This window comes from Microcaecilia unicolor, chromosome 5 (genome assembly GCF_901765095.1).
Source record: "Microcaecilia unicolor chromosome 5, aMicUni1.1, whole genome shotgun sequence".
NCBI lineage: Eukaryota > Metazoa > Chordata > Amphibia > Gymnophiona > Siphonopidae > Microcaecilia > Microcaecilia unicolor.
Window position 1 is genome coordinate 255797719 of NC_044035.1, and position 25775 is coordinate 255823493.

General features: G+C 47.6%; 1 protein-coding gene across 1 annotated transcript in view; it reads left to right on the forward strand.

Moving 5' to 3' along the window:
* SPAG17 (sperm associated antigen 17) overlaps positions 1 to 25775 on the forward strand; it is a 994731-nt gene that overhangs the window by 674859 nt on the left and 294097 nt on the right. Inside the window, exons 28-29 of the mRNA XM_030205033.1 lie at positions 13358 to 13581; positions 19178 to 19319. Coding sequence (XP_030060893.1) covers positions 13358 to 13581; positions 19178 to 19319 — 366 coding nt within the window. The remainder of the gene's footprint in view (positions 1 to 13357; positions 13582 to 19177; positions 19320 to 25775) is intronic.

Here is a 25775-nt window from a genome sequence, read left to right on the forward strand (position 1 = left end):
GGAAAGGCTAAAGCCGCTAGGACTCTTCAACTTGGAGAAAAGGTGGCTGGGGAGATATGATAGAGGTCTATAAAATAATGAGTGGAGTTGAACGGGTAGATGTGAAGTGTCTGTTCACGCTTTCCAAAAATACTAGGACTAGGGGGCATGCAATGAAGGTACAATGTAGTAAATTTAAAACGAATCGGAGAAAACATTCTTCACTCAATGTGTAATTAAACTCTGGAATTCGTTGCCAGAGAATGTGGTAAAGGCGGTTAGCTTAGCGGAGTTTAAAAAAACTTTGGACGGGTTCCTAAAGGAAAAGTCCATAGACCGTTATTAAATGGACTTGGGGAAAATTCACTATTTCTGGGATAAGCAGTATAAAATGTTTTGTACATTTTTGGGATCTTGCCAGGTATTTGTGATCTGGATTGGCCACTGTTGGAAACAGGATGCTGGGCTTGATGAACCTATGGTCTTTCCCAGTATGGCAATACTTATGTACTTATGTATACTACTTCTTTACAGTTTGGGAAGTGGAGTAGAAGGTAGTTTCGGGTGTCCGTCAGGATATTTCTTAGTGAGAGGTCGATTAAAGTGACCATATAGGCAGGAGGGTTCAGAAGACCAGTGTTAGGATCTTGAAATTTACTCTGGCTTTTATGGGGAGCGAATGGAGTGCTTGCAGTAAGGGAGAGGCTCTTAGATAATGGGGAGATCTGAACATCAAGCAGGCACCCGTGTTTTGGACGGTTTGTAATTTTTTTCAGGCTCAGATCTTTACAACCTGTGTATAAACTGTTGCAATAGTCCAGTTGGGACAGTACAGAACTTGATTTCCCATCACTCTTCAACTGAATGAACAACACTTCCCTGTGTGCTAGATTTAGAACCTCTTGCTCTCCCACAATGACACACAGATACACTGTTCTCGGTGTGATCTATGTTACACTGTAAACCTGTTGATTGCAGCTCTCTCTTATAATGTATGTCATGTTGACTGCTCTTTTGATACAATGTAAGCCACTTTGAGCCAAACCTGTTTTGGATAATGTGGGATATGTCTAAATAAATGGAAAATAGAAATGGAAACTTTTGGACATCTACAATCAGATCTTTATCAAGCTGCTATGATTTTTCGGAGGTCTGTAGACAACACCCATGTGGATAGAGGTTCCATCTTTTTATTTTCAAGACGATCCATATTTCTTCTTCCTTTCCCCAGTCCCCCTGTATTTCAGTTGCTTTGATATTGTTTCTCACACGTAGAGGTACTCCTCCACCTTTTTGGCCATCTCTATCCTTCCTAAGTATATTATAGCCTGGTATGTTTGCGTCCCATTCATGGAAATCATTGAACCATGTCTCTGTGATAGCAACAACATCTAAATCTGCCTCCTGTACTCTGACGACATGTCAATTTACATCCCATTCGACAACAAACTAGATGACATCTTGTACAGAATTAAATCTAGTTTAGATATCCTAGAATCAAGGGCCACCACATTCAAACTTAAACAACACAACCCCCCCCCCCCCCCCACCCCAATTCCTTGTGCTAACATTTTCCCACTGCAGCGACACCTTCACAAGCATCAACATAGATGGAGTTATTAACCCAATAGCTGAAAATTGGAAACTTTACTAGGAGTCACGCTGGACTATAAACTATCATTTGAACAACAGATCTCAATCACCACATCTAAAATGTTTCAAACAATGTGGAAGTTCGGGGAATAAGAGACTATGTTCCCAGAGAGATCTTCCTCATGTTACTCCAAACGATGGTTTTAGCACACGTCGATTGCTGTAATGGAGTTTATGCCAGTTGTAGGGAGCAACTGCTGACTAGATTACAAACAGCCCAAAACATGGTTGCAAAACTAATTCACAGGAAGTTGCAATATGAAAGTGCCAGCCCACTACTACAGAAACTTCACTGGCTCCCAATCAGAGCCAGAATTCTTTTCAAGATATGCACATTGGTCCATAGGATCACTTTTGGCCTTGCGCCTGACTATATGACCAATCTAATTGATCTATCACTTCACAATGCTGTCATTGGAGCACATAATTATCTTGTCCTTCACTTCCCTACCTGCCTAGGATTAAGATATAAATCAGTGTACTCGTCCAGCTTCTCCTATTTAAGTACAAAAAACTGGAACTTTTTAGCAAAAGAATTAAGATCTATGAGTAATTATATACTATTTTTCAAACACCTGAAAACCTTATTTTCAAGAAATCCTTTCACGTTGATAGCAAATAATACCAATCTTCACTCATTGTAACTAGTCTTGAGCAAATAAATCATATCTGTTAGTTACTATGCATTCCATTATCTTCATTGTATCTCTTGCTTCGCACTTCTGTAACTACTGCCTCGATCAATAGTTAGATCCTTCATGTCCTAGGCTTTCAACTTTTAATTGCCAGAATTTTCTCCTCTGATTTTATTGTAAGCCACATTGAAACCAGTCACACTGGGCAAATGTGGGATACAAATGTCAAATAAATAAGTAAAAATAAAATTGAACAAAACCAAAATCACCAGGTTTAAAACTAAGATGTTTTGAGCTAGACCTGTTTTAATAACAACTAATCCACAAAAAAGTGCCCTAACTGGCCAGATGACCACTGGACAAATAAAGGACTGATCCCCCATTACTCCCCTAGTGGTCACTGACCCCTCACACCCTCCAAAGATGTGAAAGAAACAGTACATACCAGCCTCTATGATGGCTTCAGATGTTACGGCCAGACCTATTAGAGCAGTAAGCAGGTCTCTGGAGTAGCCTAGTGGTCAGTGTAGTGCATTGTAGAGAAGCGGACCCAAGCTCATAATCCTCTCTAACTGTTACACTTGTGGTGAAAAGCGTCAGCCCCCCAAACCCATCAAAAACCCACATATAGCAGTATTTTAGAAACATAGAAACATGATGGCAGATAAATGCCATATGACCCATCCAGTCTGCCCGTCCTTTGTAACCCCTAATTCTTCCTGTTCCTAAGCGATCCCACATGCTTATCCCATGCCTTTTAAAATTCTGGAACAGTCCTCGACTTCACCACCTCCAATGGGAGGCCATTCCACGCTTCCACCACCCTTTCTGTGAAATAATACTTCCTTAGATTACTCCTAAGCCTATTCCCTCTTAATTTTATCATATGGGCCCTAATTCCAGAGCTCTTCTTCATTTGGAAAAGGTTCTCTTCCTGTACATAAATGCCCTTGAGATATTTAAACGTTTCTATCATGTCTCCTCTCTCCCTCCTCTCTTCCAGCGTATACACGTTGAGGTTCCTAAGCCTGTCCCTATAATTTTTACATTCAAGACCGCTTATTAATTTCGTAGCCGCCCTCTGGACCGACTCCATCCTGTTTATATCTTTCCGTAGGTGTGGTCTCCAGAACTGCATGCAGTACTCCAAATGAGGCCTCACCAGAGACTTATACAACGGCACTATCACCTCCTTTTTCCTGCTGGTCATGCCTCTCTTTATGCACCCAAGCATCCTTCTGGCTTTGGCCGTCGCTTTTTCTACCTGTTTGAAAGCTTTAAGGTTGTCAGACACAATCACCCCCAAGTCCTGCTCTTCCTTCGGACACTGAAGCACTACACCCCCTATACTGTACCGTTCCTTCTGATTTTTGTGACCCAAGTGCACGACCCTGCATTTTTTGGGATTAAACCTTACTTGCTAAATATCGGTCCATTACTCTAGCTTCGCTTGGTCCTTCCTCATGTCATTCACACCCTCCAGGGTGTCGACCCTGTTGCAGAGTTTAGTATCATCCGCAAAGAGACAAACCTTACCAGACAGCCCTTACGCAATATCGCTCACAAAGACGTTAAAAAGAGCCAGCCCGAGGACCAATCCCTGCGGTACTCCACTGACGACAACCTTTTCTTCAGAGCAAGCTCCATTTACCACTACCCTCTGTCTCCTACAATTCAACCAATTTTTTACCCAATCAGTTACTCTAGGTCCCATACCGAGGGCACTCAATTTATTTATCAGTCACCTGTGTGGAACCGTGTCAAAGGCTTTGCTGAAATCCAAGTATACCACATCAAGTGCCCCTCCCACATCCAACTGTTTGGTCACCCAGTCGAAGAAGACAGTCAGATTCGTCTGACACGACCTGCCACTAGTGAAGCTGGTGCCTCGGGTCCCGCATTCCATGTAGTTCAAGAAATGTCACAATCCTCCTCTTTAGAAGCGTTTCCATTAGCTTACTCACCACCGAGGTCAGACTGACAGGTCTGTAATTCCCAACATCCTCCTTACTTCCACTCGTGCAAAGGAACCACATTCACCCTTCTCCAGTCCTCCGGGACCACTCTAGTTTCTAAGAAAGCATTGAAGAGGTCCGTCAGCGGAGCCGACAGAACTTCTCCGAGTTCCTTAAGCACCCTCGGGTGTATCCCATCAGGCCCCATCGCTCTGTCTACTTTTAGTTTGGCAAGCTCCTCATGAACACAGTCCTCCGTAAATGGGTCTTGGTCTACCATACATCCATCCCTTTAGCCTTTGTTTTCTGCAGCCGGACTTTCATTCGTGAACACAGAACTAAAATAATCGTTAAGCAGTTCAGCTTTATCCTTATCATCCTCCACATATTTCTCTCCCTCAGCTTTGAGCCTCACAATGCTATTATGGCACTTCCTCTTGTCACTTACATATCTGAAAAAGGTCTTTTCCCCCCCCATTTTACCGTATTAGCTACTGTATGGTCACATTAGATGTCTCAGTGGCGTTTATAGTAGAATTGGAAAAGGTGCAGCGAAGGGCGACTAAAATGATAGCGGGGATGGGACGACTTCCCTATGAAGAAAGACTAAGGAGGCTAGGGCTATACAGCTTGGAGAAGAGACGGCTGAGGGGAGACATGATAGAGGTATATAAAATAATGAGTGGAGTGGAACAGGTGGATGTGAAGCGTCTGTTCACGCTTTCCAAAAATACTAGGACTAGGGGGCATGCGATGAAACTACAGTGTAGTAAATTTAAAACAAATCGGAGAAAATTTTTCTTCACCCAACGTGTAATTAAACTCTGGAATTCGTTGCCGGAGAAAGTGGTGAAGGCGGTTAGCTTAGCAGAGTTTAAAAAGGGGTTGAACGGTTTCCTAAAGGACAAGTCCATAAACCGCTACTAAACAGACTTGGAAAACTTCAAAATTCCAGGAATAACATGTATAGAATGTTTGTACGTTTGGGAAGCTTGCCAGGTGCCCTTGGCCTGGATTGGCCGCTGTCGTGGACAGGATGCTGGGCTCGATGGACCCTTGGTCTTTTCCCAGTATGGCATTACTTATGTACTTATGACCATCAAGTGTTGCTTAAGAGGTTGGAAAATTTGGGGTTGAGCAAAGTGGTGTTAAGCTGGTTCCAGTCAGGGCCACCGAGAGACTGGGCCGAGCCCGGGACAAGGCCGCCCCTGGGCCCCCACTGCCACCCCCCAGGTTGTTGCCGCCCCCCCTGAGGGGGGCCCGGCGCCACAGTCCCACCCGCCTCCGCCACCGGACCGAGCCCCTTCCACCCAAACCCCTGCCAGCAGAAGCCCTGCAGAGTACAGCGAAGATCAGCTGAGAGGAGCGCGTCTGTGTGGGCCGCGCATGCCGGAGTCAGAAAACAGCACTTCTGCTGGCGGGGGTTTGGGTGGAAGGGGCCCGGTGGTGGTGGCGGGTGGGACTGTGGTGCCGAGTCCCCCTTGGAGGCCCGGGCCCCGGGAATTTTGTCCCTCCTGTCCCCCCCTCTCGGCGGCACTGGTTCCAGTCATTCCTGGAGAACGGAATGTTTCAGGTTAACACAGAATTCGATACTTCTGCTCTAGACACACAGTCAAACTCTAATGCTTTAGGGACTTCTTACCCCAGGACTTTCAGCATGCTGTTTGAACACACAGTTCTACCACCAGTCCAAAGGGCACAGCCAGTACTTCTCATGGGGATCCTCCTGCTCACAGCCAATACTTCTCATAGGGATCCTCCTGCTTCAGCCACCAGCCCTCCTCTGCAGCTGCTAGCTCTTCTCTCCCTCACAACTCAGGTGGGGTATTAAGTGGTTAATGGTCAAACAGGACCCAGCCCATAACCTGCTGCACCTGTTTCTAGCCCCAGGACTCTCCTCGGTCCTAGCGACCTCCTGCTATACACCCCTTACTGGCTCCCTTTAGTGACTCACCCAGACCTTCTCCCTGGACATTTTAGGGGAACAGCCCCCTCTAGGGGCCTAACCAGGGTAGGACAGCCTCTTCCTTCTCACAATATGCATACCAACATGTAGACATGAGCACTTACAGGAGCTTTATGGCTGGTGTAAGTGCTTGCACCTAAATTATAGGTGTATATTTTACCTGTTTAATTAGTATTTTATAAATTAAAGTATGTGTCTACTTTCCTTTATAGAATAGGCTCCTTGTTATAGAATTAGCACCATTATGTGAACCTTAAACTTCCTTCCTCTTTCTTGATGTTGGATTGCTTTCCTTATTCTTTAAAATGCTTGTGACTGTTTATTTAAAAGCATTTCTGTCTTGAAAATCTAGTCAAAGACCATCCTATATGGTGAGTAAATAATGTTCAGGAGTTGAAAAATCCATTAGTGACTAATTTGACCTGTTTTGGTTTTTTGTTTTTCTTGGAATCCTCCGAGGTTATTAATTCCACAAGATAAGTACTACTGGTATCCAGTGGGGCTTGTTTTCAAAGCACTTAGACTTACAAAGTTCTATAGGTTACTATCCTGCTTATTTTCGAAGGAGAAGGGCGGCCATCTTCCGACACAAATCGGGAGATGGCCAGCCTTCTCCTAATGCCGGCCAAATCGGTATAATCGAAAGCCAATTTTGGCCAGCTTCAACTGCTTTCCGTCGCAGAGCCAGCCAAAGTTCAAGGGGGCGTGTCGGCAGTGTACCAAAGGCGGGATGAGGGTGTGGTTAAAGATGGCCGGCCTCGGCCGATAATGGAAAAAAGAAGGCCGGCCCTGACGAGCATTTGGCCGACTTTACTTGGTCCCTTTTTGTTCATGACCAAGCCTCGAAAAGGTGCCCAAACTGACCAGATGACCACCAGAGGGAATCGGGGATCACCTCCCCTTACTCCCCCAGTGGTCACCAACCCCCTCCCACCCCAAAAAACAAATTTAAACACATTTTTTTGCTAGCCTCTATGCCAGCCTCAAATGTCATACCCAGCTCCATCACAGCACTATGCAGGTCCCTGGAGCAGTTTTTAGTGGGTGCAGTGCACTTCAGGCAGGCAGACCCAGGCCCATCTCCCCCCCACCTGTTACACTTGTGGTGGTAAATGTTGAGCCCCCAAAACCCACTGTACCCACATGTAGGTGCCCCCCTTCACCCCTTAGGGCTATGGTAGTGGTGTACAGTTGTGGAGAGTGGGGTTTGGGGGGGGGGGGGGGTTGGGGCTCAGCACCCAAGGTAAGGAAGCTATGCACCTGGGAGCAATTTGTAAAGTCCACTGCAGTGCCCCTTAGGGTGCCCGGTTTGGTGTCCTGGCATGTGAGGGGGACCACTGCACTACAAATTCTGGTTCCTCCCACGACCAAATGGCTTGGATTTGGCCGGGTTTGAGATGGCTGCCATTAGTTTCCATTATTGGCGAAAACCAATGGCAGCCATCTCTATCGCCGGCGATCTCTAAGGGCGGCCCAAATGTTGAGATTTGGCCAGCCCCGACCGTATTATCGAAACGAAAGATGGCCGGCCATCTTGTTTCGATAATACAGTCGGGTACGCCGCTTGAAGGGGCCGTCATTAGAGATGGCCGCCCTTATAGATGGCTGGCCCCGTTCGATTATGCCCCTCCATGGGGCTCATTTTCAAAAGAGAAAAACATCCAAAAAGTGGCAGAAATCTGCATTTAGACATTTTTCTCACAAAAATGTTGAAATTAATATTTTCTAAACCAATATTTAGACGTGTTCCTATGAAGTCCATGAGAAGTGCATTCAAATCACAGGGGCATGTTAACGGTGGGGTATGGGCGTTCCTAACACTTGGATGTTTTTCTGCCATGATGGAACAAAACAAAAACATCCAGGGCTATAAGTTGGACGTTTTGGTCTAGACCTGTTTTATTAATGAACTAGCAGTTAAGCCCGTTAAAACGGGCATGATTTCCAGCTACCCTCCTCGCTGCCGCTCCCTCCCCTCTCCGTGCCGGGCCCCCTGCACTGACCTGACAGTGCCTCTCACCTCTGTGTGAAGGTGCTGCAGGCAGCAGCAGATCGCTCAGCTGCTCCCTGCAGCGCTTCCACATGGAGGTGAGAGGTGCTGTCAGGTCAGTGCAGGGGGCCCAATACGGAGGGGGGCGGGAGTGGTGGCGGGGATGGGCGGGAGGGTGGAGGTTGGTGCGTGCGATGTTCGTTTCCAGGCTCCAGCGGCAGCGTCCGACAGTCCGACTCTGTTTCCCTCTCTGTTCTGCCCTCTGACGTCATTACGTCTTGACGCGAGGGCGGGACAGAGAGGGAAGTCTCTATTGCGCATTTGCAGGTGAGTCGGTCACTTGCCATTTATATGTTTGATAAGCCACAAAAAATGCCCTAAATGCCCAGATAACCACTGGAGAGAATCATGGATGGCCTCTCCTTACTCCTCCAGTGGTCACTAACCCCTCCCACCCCCCCCAAAATGTGATTAAAAACATTACTTACCAGCCTCTATGCCAGCCTCAGATGTTATACTTAGGTCCCTTAGAGCAGCATGCTGGTCCCTGGCAGGGCCGGTCTTAGCAAGTGCGGGGCCCTATGCAGACCAATTTGACGGGGCCCCACCTAGCCCCGCCCACCCTAGCCCGCCCCACCCTAGCTCCAGAGTCGGCCACCCCTCCCTCCGAGCTCCAAGGCCCCCAGCTCCAGGGCTTGTTGATCCTGCACAGTCAATGCCAACTGAAAACCATGTCTTTTTCACAAACACAGATACACCCTAATCCACTATAGAATAAGTAGTAATATTTAAACTTTCTATTTAGACAAAAATTAAACTGAACCCCCAAGATGCCAGACTCTGCATACAATACAACACCACAGAAACAGAAAATGTCCCCTAGTACTGTGCAAAATATAAAGACAACAGATGTAAATTTGAAAAAAAACTAACAAATACCAATCACCACTTTACAAATTAACAAATAGAAATAAAACAAATATAGAAAATAAAATAATACCATTTTATTGGACTAATACATTTAGCTTTCAGAGGCCAAAACCTCCGTCCTAAGGTCAATACAGTATAGAGCTGTTACAGTATCCTATCCTGACCTGAGGAAGGGGGCTTTGTTCTCCGAAAGTTTGTCAAAATGTATTAAAATTAGTCCAATAAAAAGATTACCTTATTTACATGTTCTATTATAAACATTTATTAACACAGCTACAATACTATATCCTAAAGCAAAAAAATAAAAATATATATTTTATTTACAGTTTGTCGTCTCTGGTTTCTGCTTTCCTCATCTTCTTTTCACTGTCTTCCTTCCATCCAGCATCTGTCTTCACTCTCTCTCTGCCATCCAGTGTCTGCCCTCTCTGCTGTTCCCTCCATCCAATGTCTGCCCTCTCTCCCTGCCCCTTTCTTGCACATCTGCCCTCTATCTCTGCCCCTTCCATTCACTGTCTGCCCTTTCTCTCTGCCCCTTCCCCTCTCCCATCCATCCGGGTCTGCCCTCCCTCTCGCTCCCCCTTCCATCCAGGATCTGCCCCTCTCTCTGCCCCTTTTTTTCAGCCCCCAGTTCCAGCCCCACTATCCCACCAGTCCCCCGTTTCAGCCCCAGCCCACTATCCCACCAGTCCCGAGCTTCAGCCCCCAGCCACTCCTCCCTGTCCCCTTTTCAGCCCCCAGTTTCAACCCCAGTCCCCAGCCCTTTTCTCTCACCAGCCCCAAGCTTCAGCCCCAGCCACTTCTCCCTATCTCCTTTTCAGCCCCCAGTACCCACAGTTTCAGCCCCTGCCCCTTTTCAGCCTCCAGTCCCAGTACTAGCCCCCTTATCCCACCTACCCTCCTTTTCAGCCCCCAGTTCCAGCCCCCTTCATCCACATGCCTTGTATTAGAGCCCCCCTTTTCAGCCCCAGAACCATTCTCCCACCTGACCCATGCATGCCCTATTTTCCCACCAGCCCCATGCATGACCCCCATTTCCCATATGGCCCCTTCTCAAACCCCAGTTCCAGCCCCCTTCTCCCATCTGAGAACCCCCATCCCACACCCTTCTCCCATCTGAGTCCCCCTTACCCCTCCCCCGATCTGAGAACCCCCACCCTGCAACCTTCTCCCATCTGAGTCCCCCTTACCCCTCCCCCCATCTGAGAACCCCACCCTGCAACCTTCTCCCATCTGAGTCCCCCTTACCCCTCCCCCCAACTGAGAACCCCCATCCCACCCCCTTCTCCCATCTGAGTCCCCTTCCCCCCCTTCCCCCAACTGAGAACCCCCATCCCACACCCTTCTCCCATCTGAGTCCCCCCCCCCCGACCCGACCCACCTACCAACTCCTGCTGCACCCACTAACTTTAAAAAAAAAATTGAGAATCGCTGAGTAGCAGGCAGCGCCTCGCGTCTGCCCTGCTAGTAAAATTCTCCTGCACGTCGTCGGGCCGGCCTTCCCGCATTAAGTCCCGCCCTCCTCTGAGGTAATAGGCTCTTCCCGCATTAAGTCCCACCCTCCTCTGAGGTAGTAGCCTATTACCTCAGAGGAGGGCGGGACTTAATGCGGGAAGAGCCTATTACCTCAGAGGAGGGCGGGACTTAATGCGGGAAGGCCAGCCCGACGATGTGCAGGAAATTTTTACTAGCAAGGCAGACGCGAGGCGCTGCCTGCTACTCGGCGTTTCTCAAATTTTTTACAGAACAGCGATCGATCGTCGGGGGGGGAGGGAGCGGCGGGCAGGGCGACCCCAGGCGCACCGCGCGGGGCCCCCTTGAGCGCGGGGCCCTATGCGGCCGCCTCGGTCGCCTCGCCCTAAGACCGGCCCTGGTCCCTGGGATAGTCTAGTTGTGGTGCAGTGTACTGTAGACAGGTGGACCTAGGCCCATACCTCCCCCTACCTATTACACTTGTGGTGGAAACTGTGAGCCCTCCAAAACTCATCAGAAACACACTATACCCATATAGGTGTCCCCTTCACCCATAAGGGTTATTGTAGTGGTGTGCAGTTGGGGGTAGTGGCAGGGCCGGTCAAACGCAGTAAGCAGGCTATGCAGTGCAGGAGGGTGCTTGCCTTTCAGGGGCGTCACTTACTTTGCAAGCAATCAAGCTCTGCTGAGGCTTTTGTTTTTCAATCTAATCTCTGCTGTTCATCTCAGTCTAGCTCCAAAGCTGTCAGCTCTCTGTCCGGTCCCCTCCCCCCTCCCAAGCAGAGAAATATCCTCCTTGTGTTTGTCAGAGGATGTCACTGCTCCAATTGAATCTGGCTCTGAAATAACTTGTGGGAGCTCAGCTAACCTCTGCCCAGAGAGGGCTCAGACAGAGACAGCACAGCAGAGCCTGGACCCTTGTTTTGTCAGAGACTGCTGTTTAGTGCTGCACCTGACCCACCCTTTTCCACTCCCACCCCACCACCCCCAACACAGGACAGGAGGGCTAGATGCCTGCTTTCAATTCCTAACCATCACCTATCTCTCATTCCCACTTCAGTAACTCCTGTTAGTCTGTCCAACTCAGATTGTAGAATATGTTAGTTTATGCTGATTAAGTCTGTCCTAGCTAGATCCTAAGCTGTGCTTGATGGGAAGGCTATTGTGCTGCATGCAGAGTCTAACTTCTTAGGATTTCAGGTTAATTTTTGGAGAATTTGAAGAGGGGCTATCTCTGTTCTACATGTGTGACTGCAAGGCTAAATGCCTGAATAAGGATCTGTTTGTTAGATTCTGAAATTTTGATAACACATTGTTTTTCAGAGTTGGCAAGACTGTCTGTTCTCCTAATTCCTGTTCTGTGTGCTAAGTTATTTTTCTTCTATACTGGTGTAATATTTTCAATGATGCCATGGCTGGTAAAAGGAGTGTGTCTACTGTGGGGGCGGAGCCATAGTGATCCTGCCTCTGGAGGGTAGGGGCGCCAACTAATAGACTGCAGGAGGGCGCTAGAAACCCTAGGGCCGGCCCTGGGTAGGGGGTTTTGTGGGGCTCAGCAGACAAGATAAGGGAGCAACAGTGAGATGTGTACCTGAGAGCATTTATTTGAAGTCCACTGCAGTGCTCCCTAGGGCTCTCCTGGGAAGTCTGTGTGGTCAGTCTACTAAGAATGCTGGCTCCTCCTACATCCCAATGGCTTGATTTTGTGCATTTTTCAGTTGGACTTTTTTTTTTTTCAAAAATAGACCAAAAAGATAAATGCACAAAGCACAAAAACATCTAGCAAATCGTCATTTTTTACAAAAAAAAAAAAAGCACAGATGTTTTTCTGTTTTGAAAATGGCTATATTCCTCACTTGAATTTTGAACGATTTTAGCAAAATGTCCAAAGTTGAACTTAGATGTCATATCGAAGATCCCCCTCTACGTAACTTTGTAAGTCTAAGTGCTTTGAAAATACTCCTCCATGGCTCAGAAAATGATTTAAAAAATATCTGTTCTGAAAAACTTTTCAAAAAAGAATATTGGGTTTTGTGTTCAAAAGTACTGTAATTGTATTTTCTGATGTATCAAGATCAACTCAAATTAGGGAGAAGCAATTTTTTAAATTACATGTTCTGGTCATAGGTGCTATCTTATTTTTCAAATTCCCTTGCTAATATGTTATTACTTTTCAGGGTAATCATTGCGTGTATGTAGATCTTTCCCAGTTAGAGGTGTTTCTTTCAAATAAGTGAATTTATTCCATTTATGGTTCTGCTGATTAGTGAATTCCTTTACCTTTAAATGTTTTCCTTATGAGTTAAGAGAGTGTAGTTCTTTATAGAATTAAAATATCCAGAGTGTGCAGTGTATAGTACTTTCCCCCATGATGTAGACTAATAGTAATTTGGGGCTTCTTTTACAAAGCCGCACTATCAATTCCCACGCAGCAAATGGCTTCCTCTCATTTTTCTGCACAGAGAAAATGGAAAAAAAATATAAATTAAAAGACTTGACATGACATCTGCTAAACAAGTTTAAAACATATAGTAATAAGGTATTAAAACAGATTAAGGGGGCCTTTTACTAAAGCTTAGCACATGCTAACAGAATTAGCATATGCTAGATGATAAGAAGCCCACTTTAACCCATGGGCTTCTTAGCATTTAGTGCGCACTAATGCCATTAGCACGCATTAGGTTTTGGTAAAAGGACCCCCAACTATACAACTTCTCTGAAATGCTACTGTAATCATTCAATTGCCTGCATTTCTTTTTTTACTATTCTTTTACAGGAAGAGGTGGGCACAAGCACAACCCAGTTTCAGTTGCCAAAACTGAGTTTCTAGAACCTGTAGTCTCAGCACATCAGCTTATTGGACCAGCAGTCCCTGAGGTTCAGGCAGGAACTTGGATAACAACCCCTCCATCGGGCCTACGAGTGGGAACCAAAGGAGGAGAAAGACTGGATCTGGAGCCAGTTTTATCCTATAAAATTACTGACCCTGTTAATGGAACGGTATGCTACACAAAACCCTAGTTAATTTCAACGTAAATTGTAGTTTGACTATTTGTAATATATTTAACATGTTCTCCAAGGATAAACAAGATACACCTATAGATTTTGTCACCAAGTGGAGCTAAAGGCTAAAGCTGTATATCTAAAGCTCTGGCAGTGTGCATGCAAGGCCTCTCCCAGTTTGGTTTTCCACAGAGCCCAGTGGTAGATTTTTTGTTAAGAGGCCATTATAATTTTCCAAAGAAGTAGCTGAAAAGGTAAGGGAGAAAAAGATTAGTGTTCATATATGTCTATGTTTATATTTAATCAGGATTTTTTTGAGGGGGTACTTGGGGGTACTTTTCTATTATCTGGTAAAATTGACCCAAGGTCCTCAAGTTTTAATGAAAGAGCTCAGGCTCTACACACCAATTCTGCCTTGTTATAGATTCTGTGACTGGTTGCAGGGGGCCTGGCTATTGTGGGGTGGGTCCCTCAGTGATCACCCCACCCATGAAGGGTGGCCTGGCATTTGAGTACCGGCACCTTTTTTGCTAGATAAAACACACTGTATTTAATACTAATCTTGATATACCGCAGTTCATAACATATCAAAATGGTTTACAGTGAGCCTGTAATGGGAGAAGAGGAAACACATATAATGGGAGAAGAGAAAACATTAAAAGCCACTATTTCCCGTGAGCCCAAAGGGCAATAGTCAATCGTCAAATACCCAGTAAAAAAAAAAAAAAGCGTTAAGGACCTCCTTAAACCTTGGTAAGATGGCTATAGATCTGGGATTCTCAACCCAGTCCTCAGGACACACCTAGCCAGTCAGATTTTCAGGATGCCCACAATGAATATACATGAGATGAATTTGCGTACAGTGGAGGGAGTGCATACAAATGTATCTCATGCATATTCATCATGGGTATCCTGAAAACCTGACTGAGAACCCCTGCTCTAGATGCAGGTATTTAAGAAAAGAGTTCCATAGATGAGGGAAAAGGGATATAGAAGGCAGAGTCATGTATTGACGCTAGTTGTGCACAGGATGAAGGAGGAGTCACAAGTACCTTATTTTGAGGACACAAAAAGTGAGACGGAACCCGAGGAATGAGTGCATTAAAGAGAAATGCTGGCAAACCCACATGCATTGCCTTGAAAGCAAGAACTAGAACATTAAACTTTACTCTATAGCTAATGGGGAGCCAGTGATGCTCCTCAAACAGTAGAAGAACTGCTGCATTCTGAACAAGCTGCAGTATTTTAAGTGTTGCCTGCCGAATACCATTGTATTGACAATAGAAGTAGTAAAATTTTAAGAATTAGGGGCTCATTTTCAAAACAATAAAATGTGAACGACGCGACAGATGGACTTTTTTCTTACAAACATGTCCAAATCGCTATTTTTGAAACACATTTTAAAGATGTTTCTCTATGCAGTTCGCCCTCAGTGTGTCCAGATCACAAGGGGGCATGTTGGTGGCAGGATTTGGATATTCTCAGAACTTGGCCGTTTTTTTTCCTTAATGGAACAGAACAAAACGTCTAGAGCTAAAAGTTGGATGTTTTGGTCTAGACCTGTTTCAATCACCACTAAGTAATAAAAAAGTGCCCTAAATGACCAGATGACCACTGGAGTGATTAAGGCATGACCCCCTTGCTCCCCCAGTGGTCACCAACCCGTTCTCACCCCTCAAAGATGTAAAAGAAACAGTATATACCAGCCTCTATGACAGCGTTAGATGTTATAGTCAGTCCTATTACAGCAGCAACCAGGTCCCTAGAATAGCCTAGTGGTCAGTGCAGTGGACTGTAGAGAAGGGAACCTAGGCCTATATTCCACTCTGTTACACTTGTGGTGGAAATGGTGAACCCTCCAAAACCCATCAAAAACCTACTGTACCCACATATAGGTGACACCTGCAGGCATAAAGGCTATTGTAGTGGTGTACTGTTGGGTACAGTAGGTTTTTGGTGGGTTTTGAAGGACTCCCCATACAATATAAGAGGGTAACAGTGAGATGTATACCAGGGACCTTTTATGTGCAGCGCCCTCTAGGGTGCCCCACTGCTGTTCTGGGATGTCTGTGTGGCCAGTCTGCTAAAAATGCTTCCCCACCCCCACATATGTACCAATGGCTTGTTTTTCCCTTGGACTTTTTTTTATTTTTTTAGAAAATGGTCACAAAAGAAAAACGCATTTAGCACAAAATATCTAAAAATGTCTAGGAAATAGCCATTTTCAAAACAAAAAGATGATTTTCTGGTTCAAAAATGGCCATATTTGTCACTTGATTTTTGGATGTTTTCAGCAAAACATCCAAAGTTGGATGTAGTCGTCATATTGAAAATGCTCCTTCACATGTATTGATGGCATCCTTGGTCAACCATGATCAAATATATCTTATTTGATGGAGGGCAAATAAACAAGTCTTAATGACAGAAGCTATTTGGAGTTTGAAGGAGAGCTCAGTATTGATAACAACACTCAGGATTTTGAATGAAGGGCATAGGCGCCCCGTATAAGAGGCTTTGGGAGGCTAAGCCTCCCCAGCCCAATCGTGGACTTCCGTTTGTGATACAGCCTGCCCCCCCCCCCCCCCCCCCGCGTTTTGACCTTTTATTTCCATGGCAGCGACGTCAATGAAGAAAAAGACTACAGGCTCGCCGTCAGCTTCTCCCTTCTCTCTGCACACAGTGTCCCACCTTCTGCGGTGATGCATTTCCTGTTTTCGCGAGGGCAGGACACTGTATGCAGAGAGAAGGGAGAAGCTGGCGGCGAGCCTGTAGTGTCTTTTTCTTCATTGACGTCACTGCCACGGAGCGTATGGAGTAAGCTCCGCCCCCTTTAGCCTCCCCAAACGGTTGGGTTACCGACCGTCTATGATGAAGGGTTTAATTTAATCTGTTGGGGGGGGGGGGTTTGTGGAGTGTGAGACCAACATTGCAACCAGTAATCCATATGGGTTATTGTGGGTTAAACACCATGAGCCCAATATTCAAAAGGGACCTGGGCCAATATTCAGCAGCACCTAAGCATGTAGTGCTGCTGAATATTGCCTGTGACTGCCAGTTAGTAGCGGGGAGGAGTCAGGGTGGAGCTGGTAACTAACCAGGCAGCTGCAGTATTCAGTCTGCTATCTAGTTAGCTAACTGGGTAAAGTTAGCAGTAAAAAGGATGTCCTAATCTTACCCAGTTTGCTAACTGGATAGCGGACTGAATATTGGACAAAAGAGATGTACGATCCTGTTCCCAAATCCCCCTCCCCAAGAGCTTCTCCATCTTGTGTGCCTCCCAAAAAGGTGTTCCCTCCTGAAACCCCCCCCCTTATCTGACCCTCCCAGTCTTCCAAATTAACAGCCCCTCCTACCACCCCCACCCCCAATACCTTTGGGTCCCTGGTGGTCCAGCAGGTAATTTGGGCAAGAGCAAGCCCCACCTACTCATGCCCATGCCATCATGTTGCTCAAAATGGCTGCCATAGCCTTCAGCAGCGGTACCGTGAGGCTACTGCTAAAGGTCACAGCAGTCAGTTTGAGCCACAAGACAGCAGGGGCAGGAGTGAGAGAATTGCTCCTACCTAAATCACCCATTGGACTACCAGGGACCTTAAGGTAGGCTTGGTTGAGCTTACTGAGGGTGGAGGGGTCATTGATAGGGTCTGTTCATGGGGGAGGGGGACTTGGGACAGTCGGAAAGGAAGGTCAGATAATGGGAAGATCTCATATGAGGGGTCGCTATGCAAGATGGGGAAGTTCTTGGGAAAAGGGGGTTTGAGAGCAGAATCGCACACCTATTTAGCTGATATTCAGCCTGCTACCCGGTCAGGTTACCGGGCAACGGGCTGAATATCACACGTGACCTCCTGTATTTTAGGTGCGACCAGAGCTCACACAGAGGCTAGATATTCAGTACCAGTATCTACATAGATTAATATTAGGGCCTAATTCAGCCAAAAATAATCAGCTTTTTAAAAGATTCTGACCACCGCTGGCTGAATATTTACTGGCAACTGATTAGAAGAGAGCCAAGCAGCTATTTATGATAAGGCGTTAAACTGAACCTGAACAAGATCCAAAGTGGCAAAATCATTAAATAGAGAAACTGGATATCATTGGCAAATAAGTAAGAACTGAGTCCTAAAAACTTGCTCAATATAACAAGAAGACTGAGAAACAAGTTGAATAAGACAAGAGCTAGGAGAGACCCCTGCGGAAGGGACTAGGTCTAGAATTTTTCCCCCTTTTGTTGGCTCCTTTACTAGCTCCTCCATAAAGCAGTCCTTGATTTCGTCAAGCAATTTTACCTCCCTAGCATGCCCCGATGTTATATTTACCCAGTCAGTATTGGGGTAATTGAAATCACCCATTATTGTTTTGTTGCCCAGTTTGTTAGCCTCCCTAATTTCTGATAACATTTCTGTTCATCCTGGCCAGGTGGATGGTAGTACACTCCTATCACTATCCTTTTCCCCTTTACACATGGAATTTCAATCCATAGGGAAAATGTGCAGAATTTTCAATCTATTTGAATCAAGGCCCTTCTTAACATACAGTGCTACCCCTCCACCGATCCACCCTATAACTACAATATAATCAAAGTACCTCTCTCTTTACAAGAGCACTAGAAGTTGGAAAAAGGAAATATACCAACAGTAAAAAATAGTACAGCCATTTTGTATAGTTGCACTATACATATTAGATTGTAAGCTCTTTGAGCAGGGACTGTCTTTCTTCTATGTTTGTGCAGCGCTGCGTATGCCTTGTAGCGCTGTAGAAATGCTAAATAGTAGTAGTAGTAGTAATTCCTCCTTTCTAAAACCTTCCTTTGTTCAGGGCAGTGCAAAGCAGATCACACCCAGGGTCCCACAAACTATTTGTTTTATCCCAGTCATCTCCCTCTCTTCACTCAGCACATGAATCTCTTCTCCAAGGGAGCAAATTCTCTCAGCTGGGGGGCAGGGGGGGAAGAAATAATCTTCAAGACCCACATATAGATTTCCCTCTTCACCACATATACTCAGAGACAAATTTGAGGTGCTCCAACCACTGTTCCTCTAAGATGAGTGGGAGTCCTCCATTGTTCCTCTTTAAGCTGAGTGGTAGTCCTCCAATTGTACTGCTGCCAGTCAAATTTAGAAAGCTAACAGTGAGTGTGTTGTAGCCCACTCTGAAGGTACCCTTGATGTATGTAATTATCCCGTTCTTGTTGGTGGCCATGAAATGATGTTTTGACTGCATCAGGATTTGCATTGGGTATGAACTGAAAACCCAAACATGAGAATTGCCTGTAGGTGTCTTAGTTTTTACATTGGATACAGAGAAACTAAAGGCAGCACCAGCCCTCTATAACAAGAGTGAAGTCAGCTCTGAACTTTTTTTTTCTCTTGCTCTGTCTGCTGGCAGGGGCTCATTAGCTATTCATCTGGAGTGGTACAGCTAGTCTCAAGGAAAGGAAATTAACAGATGCCCAAATTTTCCCTCAGAATCTTCCAGTTATCCTTGCATTGCAACTTCTCCTTTAAATTTGGATGGTGCAGTTCAAGAAAAAAAATAAATAAAGGAAACTACTATCTAATGGAGACTCTACCTACAATCATTGTTCACACAGGTGATAGTAACTCGAGAAGACAAGGTAATAACCGTTCTAAAGAAAGATGGTACCATGATAGTAGAACATGCTGATGGTACCAGGATAACCACCTTTTACAAGACTGTTGAGTTCCCACTGTCTGATGATCATGAAGAGACAGGTAAGATCATAAAATAGATTGGAAGAATACTAAGAAAGAAGAGGAAGAGGAAACTGTCAATTTTACAAATGTGGATGAAGAGCAGGATAATTATAATGTTATAGTTCCTCTTTCTCACAAGTGAGCTTGACACCAATGAGTATATTATAAAAAGAATTTAATAGAGAATTTGTCTGTTATAACAAATACACAAGAATCAATAGGTGATCTCTAATTAGGATCAATTATAGCTTAGAAAAATGAGCATAGATAGATAAGGTTACTCAGATTTGAATTCCACCACACTCTTTATGTTATCTTTGTGTAATTAACTAAGGCCATAAGGGGAGAAAGATAGGTATAAATAAACTAAAAGAATTAAAGACAAGGATGTCAGTACTGAAAAGCCCACTAACTGGTAAAACAACCAGGAACTTTACCCAATTATCTTTATCCAAATATTGAAAAATACTTGTCCATTTCAAAGTACAGCTGAATATCTGGCTATAGCTTGTGTGGGTAGATTTACAAAAGATACTTATGCAGATAGAGTTTTCTGCACAAATTTATCTGGGTAGTGCTGAGTATCATAGAACCTAGCTAAAAACCTTCATGCAGCTTCTCACATAAGGCTCTATTTACTAAAACTGTGTTAATGCAATTTTAACACACATTAAATAATTCACTCCCATTCTCAGTCAGACTACTTTATTAACTATCCAATCAATATTCAGCCAGCAGAAGTCAGTTTTTTTTAAACTGACAGCCACTGGCAGAATTAGGCCTCAATATTCAATGTTGGGCAGTGTGCAGGCATTGGCATTGTATATCGGCAGCTGGTAGCTGTCAGCCCTTATGAGGGTCCGGGCCGATATTCAGCCAGAACCCACTTAAGTCCTGTGTCTGTGTCCCCTCTCCCAACCTCCCAACAAAGACTTTCCCCTCCTACCAGTCAGACTAGGCCCACCCCTATTACTTTTCAGGAGGGAAGGGGGTCTTTAGTTGTAGGGGATGGGAGAAGGTGTTTAACTTGCTGGGGGGGGGGGGGGGGGGGGAGATCAGACCCTTGCCAGGAAGTGGGAGGGAGAAGAAGATATCAAACCATATGCCAGCCGGTACCAGAAGTGGTTGCAGATGATATTCAGTGCTAGCACTTGCATAGGTAATGGGCAAAGTTAGGACTGCTTTTTATGCAGTCCTACATACCTGGTTAGTGATGTGGATGCCGGCAGTAAATATTGCCAGCACTTGCATAACTCCAAACTTTTCCCAGCTCTTCCCCTATAATGCCCCTGACTTGCCCACTTGGGACAAGATCAGTGAATGCCAATTATCAGTGGCACTGTCCAGTTAAGTCCCGCTGAATATCAGCAACTGGGCAGGCGTATGCAATTTAAATGGGCAGGAGGCTCTCCTGCCTTTTTAAATCACTTCAGATATTGACCCCTATGTGCTTAACTCAAATTAAAGCATATTAGCACATTAATCCAGGTTAGTAAATAGAGCTTCCATATCATCAAGCTGATCAATCCATAGACTGGTGGGTTGTGTCCATCTACCAGCAGGTGGAGATAGAGAGCAAACTTTTTGCCTCCCTATATGTGGTCATGTGCTGCCGGAAACTCCTCAATATGTTCTCTATCTCAGCAGGTGGTGGTCACACACAGCAGCAGCTCTGGCTAGGCCTCCAAGCCTAATTTTTAGGTTTTGTTGAGTGCCTGGGTTGAGGGCTCTTCTTGAGCAAGTGCAAACCTGGTGGCGCCAGGTCCCTCCTTTTCTCCCCCCCTCCCGCTGGCTCCGTTTAAAAAAAAAAAAAAATTTTGAACGTCCTTAAAGGCGTTTATTTCGACGTTTATGTAAACGTTTATTGCAGCTACTCACTGGGACACCAGTCGTTACAGCTCGGAGCGGACAGCAGGTAATTTTTACCTTTTATAGCGGGCAGGGGGTTCCCCGATTGGTCTCCACGTGGCCCATGGCGTCGGAGGGCGAAGGCGCAAAAGAGTCGCTCCCCGGATCGTAGTGTGCGCTTCCAGAGGGGATGCGGGGGTCTTAAAGTCTGATTCGCCCTTGTTGGGTGACAGTTTCGTGACCGATGAGTGTCCCGGTCCTTCCTCCGGTGTGGCGGTTTTTCCCGCCATAAACGCCCATCCCCCGCGGCTCGCCTCCGCCATATTGGTCGGCCACGCGGCTTGGACGGCTTCTTCTTGGGCCGCCCTTGAGGTGGGAGACATTGATGCCATGAACGCCCTTAATTTGGGCGACGGCACAGAAGCGGCTAAAGTTAAGCGCCGTTTTTCCCGCGCGGCTCCTTCGCGGAGTGTCGCGCCGGACGCCATCTTGGATGCGCAGCATGTCTCTCCCCCGCTCTTGCGAGCGCCGGTTGAGGGTGCGTCTAGGGCTGTAGCCCAGGCTGCGGAAGTGCACAGTCTGGGGGGTTTCTCCCCCGAATTTGTTTTGCTGCTGCATCAGGCCTTCCTTATGCAAAACGCTGCCCCTGCTCCCTCGTCTGGTAAAGAGGTTGAGGCCCCCGGAGGTAAACGCCCTCGGGTTGATTCCCAGGCCTTGGAGGACTTTGTCTCCTCCGATGTAGATGAGGGCAGCGTATCTGAGTTCTCCCAACGGTCCTTTGCGGATTTCTTGGAGGAGACGGATCCCCGCTCGGATGGAGCGGATGACCCCTCTGCAGCGCGGCTCTTTAGCTCAGAGGATTTGCCCAACCTGTTAGTGCAGGCCATGGGCATTTTGAAGATTTCCTCTCCGGAGGACGTCTCTCCCTCAGCCCCTGTTGGCTCTGCCATTATGCTGGGGACGAAGCGCCCGCCTAGAACCTTCCACGTGCATGATGCCATGCACACCTTAATTTCGGCTCAATGGGATGTCCCGGAAGCGAGCCTTAAAGTGGCTAGGGCTATGTCCCGCCTCTATCCTTTGCCTGAAAGTGAACGTGAGGCCTATCTGTGGCCTACCGTGGATTCTTTAATCACTGCAGTGACTAAGAAAACGGCGTTGCCGGTGGAAGGTGGCACGGCCCTAAAGGACGCCCAAGACAGAAGATTGGAGGCGGCCTTAAGGTCGTCCTTTGAGGCGGCTGCTTTAAGTTTGCAGGCCTCAGTTTGCGGCTCCTATGTGGCCAGGGCGTGCCTGACTTTGGTGCAGCGGGCTTCCCCCTCGGATCATTCCTTGAGGGCTGATTGGCCGGCCCTGGAATCGGGCTGGCCTATTTGGCAGACTTGCTGTATGATGTCTTGAGGGCCTCAGCTAAAGGCATGGCTCAGACAATCTCTGCGCGGCGGTGGCTTTGGCTGAAGCATTGGTCTGCTGACCACGCCTCTAAATCCCGCCTAGCGAAATTGCCTTTTAAAGGCAAGCTGCTCTTTGGGGGTCGAGCTGGACAAAATCGTGACCGATCTCGGCACGTCTAAGGGCAAGAAGTTACCAGAGGTCAGGGCTCGGGCTAGTACTCGTCCCGGTACCTCCAGAGGACGGTTTCAGGAAGCCCGTCAGTTCCGTCCGGGCAGGTCGGGCTCTTCTGCCTCCTCTTCCTTCAAGAGGAACTTCTCCCCCAAGCAGCATTCCTTTCGCAGAGACCGCCGTCCCGGAGGTGCTCCCTCCGGTCCTCCCCCAGGGTCTTGTACCCAATGACGGGGTCTTGGTCCACACCCCAGTGCAGATTGGAGGACGGCTGTCCTCGTTTCTGGGCGAGTGGACCACAATAACTTCAGACGCTTGGGTGCTGGAAGTCATCAAAGACGGCTACAAGCTAGAGTTCTGCCGACCCTTAAGAGACGGGTTTGTACTCTCTCCCTGCAAGTCTCCGGTCAAAGCTGTGGCAGTGCAGCAGACCTTGGACAATCTGATCCGCCTGGGTGCGGTCGTTCCGGTGCCAGAAAATCAGCTTGGCCTATCCTCGACCTCAAAGGGGTCAATCGGGCCTTGAAAGTTCGGCACTTTCGCATGGAGACTCTCCGCTCTGTTATAGCGGCAGTGAAGGCAGGGGAGTACCTGGCATCCTTGGACATCAAGGAAGCGTACTTGCATATTCCCATCTGGCCTCCCCATCAACGCTTTCTGCGTTTTGCAGTCCTGGGCCGACACTTCCAGTTCAGAGCCCTCCCGTTCGGGTTGGCTACTGCTCCGCGGACCTTCTCCAAAGTAATGGTGGTCATCGCGGCCTTCCTGAGGAAGGAAGGAGTACAAGTCCATCCTTATCTGGACGACTGGTTGATCCGAGCCCCCTCTTATGCAGAGTGCGGCAAAGCTGTGAACCGGGTGGTTGCTCTTTTGAGCTCCCTGGGGTGGATCATCAACTGGGAGAAAAGCCAGCTGCGCCCGACTCAGTCCCTGGAGTATTTGGGAGTTCGATTCGACACCCAAGTGGGCAGAGTGTTCCTGCCAGACAATCGGATTGTCAAACTTCAGGCTCAGGTGGACCAGTTCCTAGTAGCCTCTCCTCTTCGGGCTTGGGACTATGTGCAGCTGTTGGGCTCTATGACGGCCACGATGGAAGTAGTGCCCTGGGCCAGGGCTCATATGAGACCACTACAACACTCTCTGCTGCAGCGCTGGACTCCGATGTCGGAGGATTATGCTGTGCGCCTTCCCTTGGACCCAGCAGTGCGCAAGGCGCTGAGCTGGTGGATGCAGACAGACAAGTTGTCTGCGGGAATGCCTCTGGTGACCCCGGAGTGGATTGTTGTCACGACGGACGCCTCTTTGTCGGGCTGGGGAGCCCACTGCTTGGGAAGGACAGCGCAGGGGCTCTGGTCTCCTGCAGAGGCAAAGTGGTCTATCAACCTCCTGGAACTCAGAGCCATTCGGTTGGCGCTTTTGGAGTTCATCCCGGTACTGGCGTTGAAGCCAGTACGGGTCCTGTCGGACAATGCCACGGCTGTGGCCTATGTCAACCGCCAGGGAGGTACCAAGAGCGCCCCTCTAGCCAAGGAGGCTATGAGTCTATGCCATTGGGCGGAAGCGAACCTGGAACAGCTGTCAGCGGCCCACATTGCCGGAGTCATGAATGTCAAGGCGGACTTTCTCAGTCGCCATACCTTGGAGCCCGGAGAGTGGCAGCTATCTGCTCAGGCGTTCTTGGACATCACGAAGCGCTGGGGCCAGCCGAGCCTAGATCTGATGGCGTCATCGGCCAATTGCCAAGTGCCGCGCTTTTTCAGCAGAGGACGGGACCCTCGATCCCTGGGAGTAGATGCTCTTCTCCAACAGTGGCTGACACAAGAGCTTCTCTATGTGTTCCCGCCCTGGCCCATGCTGGGCAGGGTGCTAGACCGGGTGGCAAAGCATCCAGGCCGGATAATCCTGGTGGGTCCGGATTGGCCCAGACGTCCCTGGTATGCGGACTTGATCAGGCTCTCAGTCGACGATCCTCTGCGGCTGCCAGTGGAGCACGGCCTGTTGCATCAGGGTCCCGTGGTGATGGAGGATCCCTCCCCCTTTGGTCTTACGGCCTGGCTATTGAGCGGCAGCGTCTGAGGAAGAAGGGCTTCTCAGACAAGGTCATCGCCACTATGCTGAGAGCGAGGAAGCGCTCTACTTCTACTGCTTACGCCAGGGTTTGGCGTACCTTTGCAGCGTGGTGTGAAGCAGGCTCATTTTCTCCATTCACTGCTCCAATTTCTTCAGTGTTGGCATTCCTGCAAGAAGGTCTGGAGAAAGGCCTGTCGCTCAGTTCCCTTAAAGTCCAGGTAGCGGCCCTGGCTTGCTTCAGGGGCCACCTGAAGGGTGCTTCCCTGGCTTCGCAGCCAGATGTGGTGCGTTTTCTCAAGGGAGTTAATCACCTGCGCCCTCCTCTGCACTCGGTGGTGCCTGCGTGGAATCTCAATCTGGTGCTAAGAGCATTACAGAAGCCGCCTTTTGAACCCTTGTCGAGGGCATCTCTGAAAGACCTGACGTTGAAAGCAGTCTTTTTGGTGGCTATCACTTCAGCCAGAAGAGTTTCCGAGCTCCAGGCGCTCTCATGTCGAGAGCCTTTTCTGCAGTTCACTGAGGCAGGAGTGACTATTCGCACAGTGCCTTCCTTCCTGCCCAAGATTGTTTCTCACTTCCATGTGAATCAGCAGCTCTGTCTCCCTTCCTTTCGTAGGGAGGACTACCCAGAGGAATACTCTGCTCTTAAATATCTGGATGTGAGACGAGTCATCATCAGATACTTGGAAGTGACCAATGATTTCCGGAAATCGGATCATCTGTTTGTCCTGTTTGCAGGTCCTTGTAAGGGTCTGCAGGCTGCTAAGCCTACAGTGGCAAGATGGGTCAAGGAAGCCATTGCAGTGGCTTATGTGGCCGCAGGGAAGGTGCCGCCTATCCAGCTGAAGGCTCACTCCACTAGAGCTCAGGCGGCCTCGATGGCAGAGGCCGGGTCCGTCTCCTTGGAAGAGATATGCAAGGCGTCAACTTGGGCATCGGCCCATACATTCTCCAAGCATTACCGCTTGACTGTGGCTGCTCGGGCGGAGGCCC